Source organism: Salmo trutta, chromosome 4, assembly GCF_901001165.1.
Source record: "Salmo trutta chromosome 4, fSalTru1.1, whole genome shotgun sequence".
In the NCBI taxonomy this organism is placed as follows: Eukaryota; Metazoa; Chordata; class Actinopteri; order Salmoniformes; family Salmonidae; genus Salmo; species Salmo trutta.
The window spans coordinates 69,316,646-69,332,280 of NC_042960.1; the positions used below are offsets into that span (position 1 = coordinate 69,316,646).

The following is a 15,635-nucleotide window of genomic DNA, read 5'->3' on the forward strand; positions in this document are numbered from 1 at the left end:
TAATCCTAGTCCTGGACTAAAAAGCATGTTCAATGTAGATGTCCAGGAAACCGGCCATAAATGTCATCTTTCATCCTCCCATACTGCTCAGTCCAGCAACATTAAACCTGTCCAGCAGGTAGTGCTATTGACCAAACAATAAAACCAGCAGATATCTTGACTTGCCACTCAGTATATCAGTAATGTTCAGAATAGTACTTTAATATCATTGGAGATTGATGGGCTTTTTAATCCACTATCCAGAGTCAGGAACAGATCAAGTTAGGTATGCTACTGATCAGTGATTAAATATGATTTATGGTGATGGGAAATAAAAAATATAACACTAAACTTCATCTAGTAATAGTTTTCCTTTGTTATTTATTCCAAGGTGTGTCTTTAACTTGTAAATGGATTGTGTGGAGGTGAGCTAGTGGTGTGGGTGAATATTCCAGTTGTGTTTAGGCATCTTCATGTCTGACATCCCCCAGTTCTGTTCAGACCCATTGAACTGGGTCACATTCTAAATGGTGACTTGTATTGATAGTCCATACTGGACCTAACTGTGGTTAACCAGACTGGAGGGGTTCTGATCACATATTCTCTCTCTCTCTCTCTCTCTCTCTCTCATAGCAGACAACCTCAATATGTTTTAGTTCCTGTAGTTATCAGAACACATGGGGTGTGTCCCAATTATCTCCTTTCTCTCTAAATGTGAACTTGTCCACTTCCCTTCATGGATTTAAAGGAAATGACTGGTATATGTAAACTCCCTCTACTCCATGTCAACACCAATCCAATGATTTTACATTTGTGAGGAGTAGAGAAGGAAAGATACACTTCAGGAGGAAGGAGAGATTATTGGGACGCCCCCATGGAGAGATGATAGAGGGATGTGAAAGAGGAGAGAGGTAATGGTTGTACTCCCCCATGGAGAGATGATAGAGGGATGTGAAAGAGGAGAGAGGTAATGGTTGTACTCCCCCATGGAGAGATGATAGAGGGATGTGAAAGAGGAGAGAGGTAATGGTTGTACTCCCCCATGGAGAGATGATAGAGGGATGTGAAAGAGGAGAGAGGTAATGGTTGTACTCCCCCATGGAGAGATGATAGAGGGATGTGAAAGAGGAGAGAGGTAATGGTTGTACTCCCCCATGGAGAGATGATAGAGGGATGTGAAAGAGGAGAGAGGTAATGGTTGTACTCCCCCATGGAGAGATGATAGAGGGATGTGAAAGAGGAGAGAGGTAATGGTTGTACTCCCCCATGGAGAGATGATAGAGGGATGTGAAAGAGGAGAGAGGTAATGGTTGTACTCCCCCATGGAGAGATGATAGAGGGATGTGAAAGAGGAGAGAGGTAATGGTTGGACTGGACTTATTTATTCTCTCATTACTGACTTATTCTGTCTCAATAACATAATTGCAGTTTACAAGATCAGTACATTCAAGGAAGTATCCATGTATTACAGTTTTCACAGTGTAACAGAAATGTTGTCTGAAAATATAGCCATGAATTGTACATCTTGTCTCACACAATCATTGGTTCCTGTAGGTGCAGGGTAGAGATATGACGGGGAGACGGTCATACCCTCCTCCTCAGACCTTTTGGTCGAACGCCCAGAATATGTTAAATTAAGATAGGAGACGGTGCCAGACAGGAAGCAACCCTGTGAAGCATGTTCTATAAGATAGGAGACGGTGCCAGACAGGAACCAACCCTGTGAAGCATGTTCTATAAGATAGGAGACGGTGCCAGACAGGAACCAACCCTGTGAAGCATGTTCTATAAGATAGGAGATGGTGCCAGACAGGAACCAACCCTGTGAAGCATTTTCTATAAGATAGGAGACGGTGCCAGACAGGAACCAACCCTGTGAAGCATGTTCTATAAGATAGGAGACGGTGCCAGACAGGAACCAACCCAATGAAGCATGTCTATGTATCTTTCTTGCTGTATACTGTCATGAAGTTGCCCTGTTGGGGCGGTTTATGACCCCCCATAAATACCATTCCCCCTTTTCTCTCCACTCTACAGAATGGACTCTTGGAAAGACCTTTGTTAACGTAGAGAGAGTATGGTAACATCAAAAGGTTTACTTATTTATTCTCTCATTACTGACATTCTTTATCACTGAAGTAATTACACAACATGATTCATGTTAGATAGATAATGTTCTCTTCCTCCTATAAGAGTCATTGACGTGTTGGATGAGATAGGACCCTGCTTTCACCGGGGGATATTTGTTGGACCAGTCAAAACTGGTGCATTAGCGGTTCTGGGGGGGGGGCAGTGCCCCTGTGACAACAATTTTGGACCCCCTTGTGCCCCCCCCCTAAATGTGGAGTATGAAATAATGTTTACATAACTAATTTTTGCTATCGTTCTTTTTTTACATCCGTTATTAGAAAGTGGCAACGATGATGATTATGAACATGGTCTTTTGCCTGCTAATGCAGTGAAGAAAACCATATGACAACAATAACGTCTAATGTAACTGGCCCCTCTAACAATACAACTGGCCCCTCTAACAGTACAACTGGCCCCAGCTTGGCCCCTCTAACAGTACAACTGGCCCCAGCTTGGCCCCTCTAACAGACAAATGGCCCCAGCTTGGCCCCCACCGGTTGAAATGGTCTAAAACCACCACTGAACGGGTGATGAAGGCCTCATTCTTCAGCTGCACAAAGAAAGCCAGGGACTGCAGTGTGCTCCAGTCTCCAGCAGGGGGCAGTAAAACCCTATGGACCTGAAAGGGAAAGTGAGGAGTAAAAATCAAAGGTGAATTTACATTGATGTTTCCACGGAGACCTGAGTCATATTCACTAGGCACCAAACTGAACTCAAACAGGGAGGGACTAACTGAACTTAAGAAAATACATGTTTTCGTTTTCTGTTGCTAAATGTTTTGCTACAGTGTGCCCTAACGAATACAACCCATTTTTCAAATACTATTTGAAATCTTACAAATACTTTGAGCATTTCCTTTAGTCCTCCAGGTGGGAGGGGTTTGTTTGTACTTTTAAGATGTTTCTATTGGTTCCATTACAACAAACTCAGTCAACCACTGGTTATTAAGCATTCAACATTATTTTAAATAGTAATTGAACGCAGGTCTGTTTCCACATGCAATAAGCCTGTAACGTCTTGTACGATCTCAGGTAAAGGTGTTTCAAATAGAAGGGCAAGTCTCACCACTGAGAGGAAAACATCACTGGTCCACCTCTGCATCAGGTCAGCTATGTTGATCAGTACTGTCCCAGGGATGCTGGGAGCAGAGATGAACTCCCCTGACCTGGTACCACCTATGGAGTTGTCATTTTAATATCAGTTTAACCCCATTACTGCTATAACACACATCAACCATGTTAATAGAATGAAATGGATCCAGGTTCCATTTATTCTACAATAGATTTCATCACAGGTCACTTGGTAAGTTTGTTAATATCATCATCATCATCATCATCATCATCAAATGTATTTATAAAGCCCTTTTTACATCAGCCGATGTCACAAAGTGCTGTACAGAAACAGTCTATGTTATGGAAAGAGCAGGTGTCCTTAATGTTTTGTACACTCAGTATATGTTGTGTCTACAAGCTCATTCCCACAGAAAACTGCTGAGGGAAGCAGTACCACCCAGTCAACCATCAGACTCCATTGTGAGACGCCTCACAGAGGATATTCAACCATCATTGCAAATCCAAGATGTCAATATCAACAAGGTGCTGATCAGTAAAGAGAAGAGAGACTAACATTCTAGAATGCTCCCTTTTTTCTGCAGGGTTCTCACAGTGAAAAACAACAGGATTACAAGAGTGTTCTACGCATTCTTCATTTGATCCAATTCAAAGTTGCCAATTATTTTATGGGATGAGAATTAAGTGGAGTGACTAATCTTAGCTGGTATGAGAAAACTGATGAGACTTCTCTCCTTTATGTATACATTGGGCCATTTAAAAAGACACCAATCTGTAGAATCTCTTCTCACAGTCAGTGCAGTGATGAGGCTTCTCTCAAGTGTGTATCCGTTGGTGTGTTTTTACATCGCCCAATCGGGAGAAACTCTTGCCATATTAAGAGAAGAAGTAAGGCTTCTCTCCTCTGTGTGTTCTCTGATGACCATTTTAGCTCAGCTGTTGATAAATAACAACATCTACAGTCAGATCAGTGATAAGGCATCTCTCCTTTCTGATTACCTTGGTGTCTTTTTAACTGGGCCAGTCGAGAGAAACTCTTTCCACAGTCAGAGCAGGAGTAAGGCTTCTCTCCCGTGTGTGTTCTCTAATTAACTTTTAGGTCAGCTGATGTTGTGAAGCATTTTACACAATCAGAGCAGGAGTAAGGCTTCTCTCCTGTGTGTATACGTTCATGTGTTTTTAAGTTTTCCAGTAGAGAGAAACTCTTTCCACAGTCAGAGCAGGAGTAAGGCTTCACTCCTGTATGTATACGTCTCCAAAGTGGTCTGAAATCAAGATGACTGCAAGTCTCAATCCCAAACTAATGGGGGGAAATGGCTCCATCTAATAAGATGGTATTTAGAGGTATGGAGAAAAACTAGTTGGACAAACTTTACTATTGGGGAGAACAAATTCCATTAACATACATACAGTGCATTCAGAAAGTATTCAGACCCCTTCCCTTTTTCCACGTTTTGTTACGTTACAGCCTTATTCTAAAATGGATTAAATAAATCATTTTCCTCATCAATCTACACACAATACCCCATAATGACGTCACACTACCCCATAATGACAAAGCAAAAACAGATTTTTAGAATATTTTGCAAATGTATGAAAATAAAGATATATATTTTTTTTCAGACCCTTTGCTATGAGACTCGAAATTGAGCTTAGATGCATCATGTTTCCATTGATCATCCTTGAGATGTTTCTACAACTTGAATCGAGTCCATCTTTGGTAAATTCAATTGATTGGACATGATTTGGAAAGGAACACACCTGTCTATATAAGGTCCCACAGTTGACAGTGCATGTCAGAGCTTGAGAGGATCTGCAGAGATGTGATGAACAAGTACATTTACATTTACATTTAAGTCATTTAGCAGACGCTCTTATCCAGAGCGACTTACAAATTGGTGCATTCACCTATAATATCCAGTAGAACAACCACTTTACAATAGTGCATCTAAATCTTTTAAAGGGGGGGGGTTAGAAGGATTACTTTATCCTATCCCAGGTATTCCTTAAAGAGGTGGGGTTTCAGGTGTCTCAAGGAAGGTGGTGATTGATTCCACTGTCCTGGCATCGTGAGGGAGCTTGTTCCACCATTGGGGTGCCAGAGCAGCGAACAGTTTTGACTGGGCTGAGCAGCAACTGTGCTTCCTCAGAGGTAGGGAGGCGAGCAGGCCAGAGGTGGATGAACGCAGTGCCCTTGTTTGGGTGTAGGGACTGATCAGAGCCTGAAGGTACGGAGGTGCCATTCCCCTCACAGCTCCGTAGGCAAGCACCATGGTCTTGTAGCGGATGCGAGCTTCAACTGGGAGCCAGTGGAGAGAGCGGAGGAGCGGGGTGACGTGAGAGAACTTGGGAAGGTTGAACACCAGACGGGCTGCGGCGTTCTGGATGAGTTGTAGGGGTTTGATGGCACAGGCAGGGAGCCCAGCCAACAGCGAGTTGCAGTAATCCAGACGAGAGATGACAAGTGCCTGGATTAGGACCTGCGCCGCTTCCTGTGTGAGGCAGGGTCGTACTCTGCGAATGTTGTAGAGCATGAACCTACAGGATCGGGTCACCGCCTTGATGTTAGTGGAGAACGACAGGGTGTTGTCCAGGATCACGCCAAGGTTCTTAGCACTCTGGGAGGAGGACACAAGGGAGTTGTCAACCGTGATGGTGAGATCATGGAACGGGCAGTCCTTCCCCGGGAGGAAGAGCAGCTCCGTCTTGCCGAGGTTCAGCTTGAGGTGGTGATCCGTCATCCACACTGATATGTCTGCCAGACATGCAGAGATGCGATTCGCCACCTGGTTATCAGAAGGGGGAAAGGAGAAGATTAATTGTGTGTCGTCTGCATAGCAATGATAGGAGAGACCGTGTGAGGATATGACAGAGCCAAGTGACTTGGTGTATAGCGAGAATAGGAGAGGGCCTAGAACAGAGCCCTGGGGGACACCAGTGGTGAGAGCACGTGGTGCATAGACAGATTCTCGCCACGCCACCTGGTAGGAGCGACCTGTCAGGTAGGACGCAATCCAAGCGTGGGCCGCGCCGGAGATGCCCAGCTCGGAGAGGGTGGAGAGGAGGATCTGATGGTTCACGGTATCAAAGGCAGCAGATAGGTCTAGAAGGATGAGAGCAGAGGAGAGAGAGTTAGCTTTAGCAGTGCGGAGAGCCTCCGTGACACAGAGAAGAGCAGTCTCAGTTGAATGCCCAGTCTTGAAACCTGACTGATTAGGATCAAGAAGTTCGTTCTGAGAGAGATAGCAGGAGAGCTGGCCAAGGACGGCACGTTCAAGAGTTTTGGAGAGAAAAGAAAGAAGGGATACTGGTCTGTAGTTGTTGACATCGGAGGGATCGAGTGTAGGTTTTTTCAGAAGGGGTGCAACTCTCGCTCTCTTGAAGACTGAAGGAACGTAGCCAGCGGTCAAGGATGAGTTGATGAGCGAGGTGAGGTAGGGGAGAAGGTCTCCGGAAATGGTCTGGAGAAGAGAGGAGGGGATAGGGTCAAGTGGGCAGGTTGTTGGGCGGCCGGCCGTCACAAGACGCGAGATTTCATCTGGAGAGAGAGGGGAGAAAGAGGTCAAAGCACAGGGTAGGGCAGTGTGAGCAGGACCAGCGGTGTCGCTTGACTTAGCAAACGAGGATCGGATGTCGTCAACCTTCTTTTCAAAATGGTTGACGAAGTCATCCGCAGTGAGGGAGGAGGGGGGGGGGGGGGGGGGGGGGGGGGGGGGGGGGGGGGGGGTGGGGGGGAGGGGAGGAGGATTCAGGAGGGAGGAGAAGGTAGCAAAAAGCTTCCTAGGGTTAGAGGCAGATGCTTGGAATTTAGAGTGGTAGAAAGTGGCTTTAGCAGCAGAGACAGAAGAGGAAAATGTAGAGATGAGGGAGTGAAAGGATGCCAGGTCCGCAGGGAGGCGAGTTTTCCTCCATTTCCGCTCGGCTGCCTGGAGCCCTGTTCTGTGAGCTCGCAGTGAGTCGTCGAGCCACGGAGCAGGAGGGGAGGACCGAGCCGGCCTGGAGGATAGGGGACAGAGAAAATCAAAGGATGCAGAGAGGGAGGAGAGGAGGGTTGAGGAGGCAGAATCAGGAGATAGGTTGGAGAAGGTTTGAGCAGAGGGAAGAGATGATAGGATGGAAGAGGAGAGAGTAGCGGGAGAGAGAGAGCGAAGGTTGGGACGGCGCAATACCATCCGAGTAGGGGCAGAGTGAGAAGTTTTTGATGAGAGCGAGAGGGAAAAGGATACAAGGTAGTGGTCGGAGACTTGGAGAGGAGTTGCAATGAGATTAGTGGAAGAACAGCATCTAGTAAAGATGAGGTCAAGCGTATTGCCTGCCTTGTGAGTAGGGGGGGAAGGTGAGAGGGTGAGGTCAAAAGAGGAGAGGAGTGGAAAGAAGGAGGCAGAGAGGAATGAGTCGAAGGTAGACGTGGGGAGGTTAAAGTCACCCAGAACTGTGAGAGGTGAGCCATCCTCGGGAAAGGAACTTATCAAGGCGTCAAGCTCATTGATGAACTCTCCAAGGGAACCTGGAGGGCGATAAATGATGAGGATGTTAAGCTTGAAAGGGCTGGTAACTGTGACAGCATGGAATTCAAATGAGGAGATAGACAGATGGGTCAGGGGAGAAAGAGAGAATGTCCACTTGGGAGAGATGAGGATTCCAGTGCCACCACCCCGCTGGCTCGATGCTCTAGGGGTATGCGAGAACACATGGGCAGACAAGGAGAGAGCAGTAGGAGTAGCAGTGTTATCTGTGGTGATCCATGTTTCCGTCAGCGCCAGGAAGTCTAGGGACTGGAGGGTAGCATAGGCTGAGATGAACTCAGCCTTGTTGGCCGCAGACCGGCAGTTCCAGAGGCTGCCGGAGACCTGGAACTCCACGTGGGTCGTGCGCGCTGGGACCACCAGGTTAGAGTGGCAGCGGCCACGCAGTGTAAAGCGTTTGTATGGCCTGTGCAGAGGGGAGAGAACAGGGATAGACAGACACATAGTTGACAAGCTACAGAAGAGGCTACGCTAATGCAGAGGAGATTGGAATGACAAGTGGACTACACGTCTCAAATGTTCAGAAAGTTAAGCTTACGTTGCAAAAAATCTTATTGACTAAAATGACGAAAATGATACAGTACTGCTGGCTGGTGGAGTAGGCTAGCTAGCAGTGGCTGCGTTGTTGACTTTGTTTGAGCGTGTAGCTGGCTAGGTGTAGCTGGCTAGGTGACCTCGATAGTTTCAGTACTACACCTTGTCATGATACAAAAGCAACTTTGTAGCTAGCTAACATAACACTAATCAAGACGTTCCTTTGTAATGTATTTAGTTTCTACAGTGTTACTCGTCGGTAATAGTTGGCTGGGTTTGGAAAAATGGCGTCGCGGGGGACGGCAATAGCTGGCTAGCTAACCTCGGTAATTACTAAACTACACAATTATCAAGCTATGACAAAGACAACTATGTAGCTAGCTAGCCAACACTGCACTAGTCAAATCGTTCCGTTGTAAAGTATTAGTATCATAACATAAGTTACATGGACTCACTTTGTGGGCGGCAGGTAGTCTAGTGGTTCGAGTGTTGGACTAGTAACCGGAAGGTTGCAATATTGAATCCCCGAGCTGACAAGGTGTAATCTGTCGTTCTGCCCCTGAACAAGGCTGTTAGCCTACCGGGGAACTGTGGGTTGTCATTGAAAATAAGAATTTGTTCTTAACTGACTTGCCTAATTAAATAAAGGTTAAATATTAATATAACTAAAAGACAAAGTTTTTCCTGCCAGGAGAAGTAGCCAGGAAAACTCCTGTCCCCTAATAGAAGCTGCAGAGGATTCAGTGGTTTCTTGTTTACCTGCAGGTCACCCTCTTGGTTCTAGAAGACCAGAGGATTCAGAGGTGTCTTGTTTATCTGCAGGCCACCCTCTTGGTTCTAGAAGACCAGAGGATTCAGTGGTGTCTTGTTTACCTGCAGGTCACCCTCTTGGTTCTAGAAGACCAGAGGATTCAGTGGTGTCTTGTTTACCTGCAGGACACCCTCTTGGTTCTAGAAGACCAGGGTGATGCTGCCGTAGTCAGTGTTCTCCACAGCACAGCTGGCCCTCCTTCACCATGTCACTCCTCACCGGGGGGTAATACAGAGACCTCAGGGTAATGCTGTTCTCATCACCTGCAGGGGACAACAACAATCAAGCCTGATTCACACAATAGGGCCACAACTGTACTGGCTCTGATATTTTATACTTCAGTTCCAGCAACTATGGTGGATGTGTAACCAGGCCAGTTTGGCCCTGCTTGGCTTGACTCTGCTATATAGTGAGAAACAGACATCAGTTTGTTTAAGGGGTCAGATTGAGCAAGGCAAGGTGCAGAATCACTGATCTGGATCTCTTAGGGTGTTTTCAGACAGAGTTGTGAGTAGAGGATTAAACTCCACTCAATGGAGAATTGATTTTCTAATGAACTGCATTAGAAACCTCCTTCACAATGGAGTGGAGTTTCATCTGTTAAGTTATGAGCTATAGCTGGAATCAGAGTTTGATTATTTTTCACATTGTATTTTTTTTATTTGGTCCGGTTGGTTTCACATTGCCAAATGTCAAACGAAATAAAAGGCCTAAACAAAACCAGGTTTTCATGCAAGTCAAATGTTTTTTTTATCAGAAATGGTCACATGGCATCTATCTATGATCATCATGAAGCATCACTTGTCTTCCTCCCAACTTCATATTACTTTTGCTTTGGTCTTCTGACTAGAACTGTGAGGTGCAGTGAATATATTCAGTAACCTTTATCTCCTGTTTAGCCCTGGTCTCCTCTAAGCTGCATAGGAGGTTTTACCCTTTCTATGATCTGATAATATAAACTACAACATGAAAAATACTGTTTACTAGAATTCTTATCATGTCAGTCTGATGTTACAGCATTTGTTGTTAGTTTTTCTTCCTCTCCCCCAGTCCACTTCAACTGTCCTTCTTTATTCCCCATGGGCTGCCCCCTAGTGGCTGGAATACAACTGTCCTTCTTTATTCCCCATGGGCTGCCCCCTAGTGGCTGGAATACAACTGTTCTTCTTTATTCCCCATGGGCTGCCCCCTGGTGGCTGGAATACAACTGTTCTTCTTTATTCCCCATGGGCTGCCCCCTAGTGGCTGGAATACAACTAGTGAAAGCCCCCGCTCCAAACCAGTTTGGTGTGAAACCCCCCGCTCCAAACCAGTTTGGTGTGAAAGCCCCCGCTCCAAACCAAATTGGTGTGAAACCCCCCGCTCCAAACCAGTTTGGTGTGACACCCCCCGCTCCAAACCAGTTTGGTGTGAAAGCCCCGTTAGTGAGTCATTATTTGAGATGAAAGGTGATTTGTAGATGAGTTATTCTTCTCAGTTGATTGTAATGGAGTTGATCTCTAACATGCACAATGTCATGGAGACCACTGCTGCTCCATAGAATGAAACCATCCCCTATGAGGACTAATGACCAACTCTGAACCTCACCAAACTATGCTGAACTGACAGCATTATCATCACACTGGTATTAATGTTCACACTCTGGGTCTCATTGGTCCACATTTAAACTGGTCTTGGTCTCATTACAGGTGAGACACATCTAAACTGGTCTTGGTCTCATTACAGGTGAGACACATTTAAACTGGTCTTGGTCTCATTACAGGTGAGACACAGTTAAACTGGTCTTGGTCTCATTACAGGTGAGACACATTTAAACTGGTCTTGGTCTCCTTACAGGTGAGACACATTTAAACTGGTCTTGGTCTCCTTACAGGTGAGACACATTTAAACTGGTCTTGGTCTCATTACAGGTGAGACACATGGGTCTAGAGGTCTCTAGTGGTTGAGTCTTGGTCTGGGTCTCACTGGTTCTGTTCCAGTCTGTCCTGTCTCCATCTCTGGTATATTCAGTACCAATACACCAACATCATCCACTCCTGACCTGGGTTCAAATACTATTTGTTGAAATGAGTGGACCAAGGCGCAGCATGCGTAGAGTTCCACATTATATTTAATAGTGAAACTTACAACAAAGAATATAACAAACGTGCAGTCACGGAGCGCACAAAGCGCTAACCAAAACAATATCCCACAATGCAGGTGGGAAGAGGGACTCCTTAAGTATGATCCCCAATTAGAGACAACGATAATCACCTGCCTCTAATTGGCAACCATACTCAAACCCAAACATAGAAATATAATAGACTAGAACACCCCCTATTCACACCCTGACCTACAACACCATAGAGAACCAAGGACTCTCTATGGTCAGGGCCCTGACCTACAACACCATAGAGAACCAAGGCCTCTCTATGGTCAGGGCCCTGACCTACAACACCATAGAGAACCAAGGACTCTCTATGGTCAGGGCCCTGACCTACAACACCATAGAGAACCAAGGCCTCTCTATGGTCAGGCCCTGACCTACAACACCATAGAGAACCAAGGACTCTCTATGGTCAGGGCCCTGACCTACAACACCATAGAGAACCAAGGACTCTCTATGATCAGGGCCCTGACCTACAACACCATAGAGAACCAAGGACTCTCTATGGTCAGGGCCCTGACCTACAACACCATAGAGAACCAAGGCCTCTCTATGGTCAGGGCCCTGACCTACAACACCATAGAGAACCAAGGCCTCTCTATGGTCAGGGCCCTGACCTACAACACCATAGAGAACCAAGGACTCTCTATGATCAGGGCCTGACACTATTTGGAATCTTTCAAATACATTGAGCGTTTGCTTTTGCCTGCCTGGAGTGTCAGGTGGTCAGGGTTTTGAACTTTTAGCATTGTTCTATTTGTTCCATTGTACCAGCCAAGTTTAATCAAACCCAGATAAAGTTTTTTAAATGACTTCAAATAGTGAAATGGTAAAATAAGTTTCAGGACGACAGCTTAATTCCCTCCAATGATATGAATTGTTGACGTGTTTCCTAGCAGATTAATTCCCTTCAATGATATGAATTGCTGATGTGTTTCCCAGCAGATGAATTCCCTTCAATGATATGAATTGTTGACGTGTCCCAGCAGATTATTCCCTTCAATGATATGAATTGCTGACGCGTGTCACGTCCTGACCAGTATAGGGGTTATTTGTTATTGTAGTTTGGTCAGGACGTGGCAGAGGGTATTTGTTTTATGTGGTTTGGGGTGGTGGTTTATTTAGTAGGGTGTTTGATTTATTATTTCCGGGTTTTGGTCAATGTTCTATGTTTTGTATTTCTATGATCTTTCTAGTTCTTTGTATTTCTATGTTTAGTTAATTGGGGGTTGGACTCTCAATTGGAGGCAGGTGTTTTCTCGTTGCCTCTGATTGAGAGTCCTATATATAGGTGTGTGTTTGCTTTGGTATTTTGTGGGAGATTGTTTCTTGTTTTGCTGTGTGTGCGCGCCTGACAAGACTGTCTAGTTCGTTTGTGTTTTTGTATTTTTCCTTCTTCACGTTAAATAAAAGAAGATCAGTTTACATTTTCCTGCTGCATTTTGGTCTCAAACCTACGACAACTGTGACAACGCGTTTCCCAGCAGCTTCTTGGTCAAAGCACTATTATAACACAGTGTTATTACAAATCCATATTGACATGGTTTTCCTGCTTCCGGTCACAACTTGCAGACTTGTTTACGCTGTTGTGCGTTTTTGTTGCCGTTTTTACTTTGCTACCTGACGGTTTTTACTTTTTCATTACCGTATATTTTTACTTTTTCCCTCACTCAACTTTTTTTTTCATTCAACTTTCCTACCCCGGAGGTTTTATCTGGACATGGTTCGTCAGGACTTCAAACAGCCGAAGCTAAGTAACATTAACATGATGCCTTCTAATTGCAGTCGTTGTACTCATAATATACAGGAGAACGATCGCCTTACGGCAAGGATAGCTGAGCTGCAAGCCCAGCTTCAGACGCAATCGTTAGGCAAGGGTCATTTCAGTGTAGGAAAGGATGAAACAGCGTCTGTGCCACCAGCAAGTACAGATAGTAACGTTAGTATAAACCCCCTCGCACGGTCCCCGCAGCCGGACATCTTTCTCATGGCTTCTGGAGGGAAACGCTGTAGGAATGCTCAACCGGTGTCGCTTATTCAGCCGACAGAAACTTTCAACCGGTTCTCCCCGTTAAGCGAGTCGGAGTCGGAGGCCGAGACTTCTCTGGTCTCTGCTCCTCCCGTTGTGGGGTCTGAGACGCCGACGGCTCCCACCATTAGCTCTGACAAATTGAAAACCCTAGTCATTGGCGACTCCATTACCCGCAGTATTAGACTTAAAACTAATCATCCAGCGATCATACACTGTTTACCAGGGGGCAGGGCTACCGACGTTAAGGCTAATCTAAAGACGGTGCTGGCTAAAGCTAAAACTGGCGAGTGTAGAGAGTATAGAGATATTGTTATCCACGTCGGCACCAACGATGTTAGGATGAAACAGTCAGAGGTCACCAAGCGCAATATAGCTTCAGCGTGTAAATCAGCTAGAAAGATGTGTCGGCATCGAGTAATTGTCTCTGGCCCCCTCCCAGTTAGGGGGAGTGATGAGCTCTACAGCAGAGTCTCACAACTCAATCGCTGGATGAAAACTATTTTCTGCCCCTCCCAAAAGATAGAATTTGTAGATAACTGGCCCTCTTTCTGGGATTCACCCACAAACAGGACCAAGCCTGGCCTGCTGAGGAGTGACGGACTCCATCCTAGCTGGAGGGGTGCTCTCATCTTATCTACGAACATAGACAGGGCTCTAACTCCTCTAGCTCCACAATGAAATAGGGTGCAGGCCAGGCAACAGGCTGTTAGCCAGCCTGCCAGCTTAGTGGAGTCTGCCACTAGCACAGTTAGCGTAGTCAGCTCAGCTTTCCCCATTGAGACCGTGTCTGTGCCTCGATCTTGGTTGGGCAAAATTAAAAATGGCGGTGTTCGCTTCAGTAATCTTACTAGTATAAAGACCTCCTCCATTCCTGCCATTATTGAAAGAGATTGTGATACTTCACATCTCAAAATTGGGTTACTTAATGTTAGATCCCTCACTTCCAAGGCAGTTATAGTCAATGAACTAATCACTGATCATAATCTTGATGTGATTGGCCTGACTGAAACATGGCTTAAGCCTGATAAATTTACTGTGTTAAATGAGGCCTCACCCCCTGGTTACACTAGTGACCAAACCCTCCGTGCATCCGGCAAAGGCGGAGGTGTTGCTAACATTTACGATAGCAAATTTCAATTTACAAAACAAAAAACAATGACGTTTTCGTCTTTTGAGCTTCTAGTCATGAAATCTATGCAGCCTACTCAATCACTTTTTATAGCTACTGTTTACAGGCCTCCTGGGCCATATGCAGTGTTCCTTACTGAGTTCCCTGAATTCCTATCGGATCTTGTAGTCATAGCAGATAATATTCTAATTTTTGGTGACTTTAACATTCACATGGAAAAGTCCACAGGCCCACTCCAAAAGGCTTTCGGAGCCATCATCGACTCAGTGGGTTTTGTCCAACATGTTTCTGGACCTACTCACTGCCACAGTCATACTCTGGACCTAGTTTTGTCCCATGGAATAAATGTTGTGGATCTTAATGTTTTTCCTCATAATCCTGGATTATCGGACCACCATTTTATTGCGTTTACAATTGCAACAAATAATCTGCTCAGACCCCAACCAAGGAAGATTAAAAGTCGTGCTATAAATTCTCAGACAACCCAAAGATTCCTTGATGCCCTTCCAGACTCCCTCTGCCTACCCAAGGACGTCAGAGGACAAGAATCAGTTAACCACCTAACCGAGGAACTCAATTCAACCTTGCGCAATACCCTAGATGCAGTTGCACCCCTAAAAATTAAAAACATCTGTCATAAGAAACTAGCTCCCTGGTATACAGAAAATACACGAGCTCTGAAGCAAGCTTCCAGAAAATTGGAACGGAAATGGCGCCACACTAAACTGGAAGTCTTCCGACTAGCTTGGAAAGACAGTACCGTGCAGTATCGAAGAGCCCTCACTGCTGCACGATCATCCTATTTTTCCAACTTAATTGAGGAAAATAAGAACAATCCGAAATTTCTTTTTGACACTGTCGCAAAGCTAACTAAAAAGCAGCATTCGCAAATGGAGGATGGCTTTCACTTCAGCAGTAATAAATTTATGAACTTTTTTGAGGAAAAGATCATGATCATTAGAAAGCAAATTACTGACTCCTCTTTAAATCTGGGTATTCCTCCAGGGCTTCATTGTCCAGAGTCTGCACAACTCTGCCAGGACCTTGGCTCAAGGGAGATACTAAAGTGTTTTAGTACTATATCTCTTGACACAATGATGAAAATAATCATGGCCTCCAAACCCTCAAGCTGCATACTGGACCCTATTCCAACTAAACTACTGAAAGAGCTGCTTCCTGTGCTTGGCCCTCCTATGTTGAACATAATAAACGGCTCTCTATCCACCGGATGTGTACCAAGCTCACTAAAAGTGGCAGTAATAAAGCCTCTCTTGAAAA

The 15,635-nt window shown here is 45.3% G+C and overlaps 1 protein-coding gene across 1 annotated transcript; it reads right to left on the reverse strand.

Moving 5' to 3' along the window:
• Positions 1-1,517: 1,517 nt before the first annotated feature.
• LOC115193082 (zinc finger protein 619-like) lies at positions 1,518-10,712 on the reverse strand. Its single transcript, XM_029752065.1, has 7 exons — positions 10,673-10,712; positions 9,270-9,313; positions 8,999-9,019; positions 4,179-4,263; positions 3,175-3,284; positions 2,604-2,728; positions 1,518-1,527 (listed from the first exon to the last, which is right to left on the reverse strand). Exons 1-7 carry the CDS (start codon positions 10,710-10,712, stop codon positions 1,518-1,520), a joined length of 435 nt encoding a protein of 144 aa, XP_029607925.1.
• Between the last annotated feature and the right edge of the window lie 4,923 nt (positions 10,713-15,635).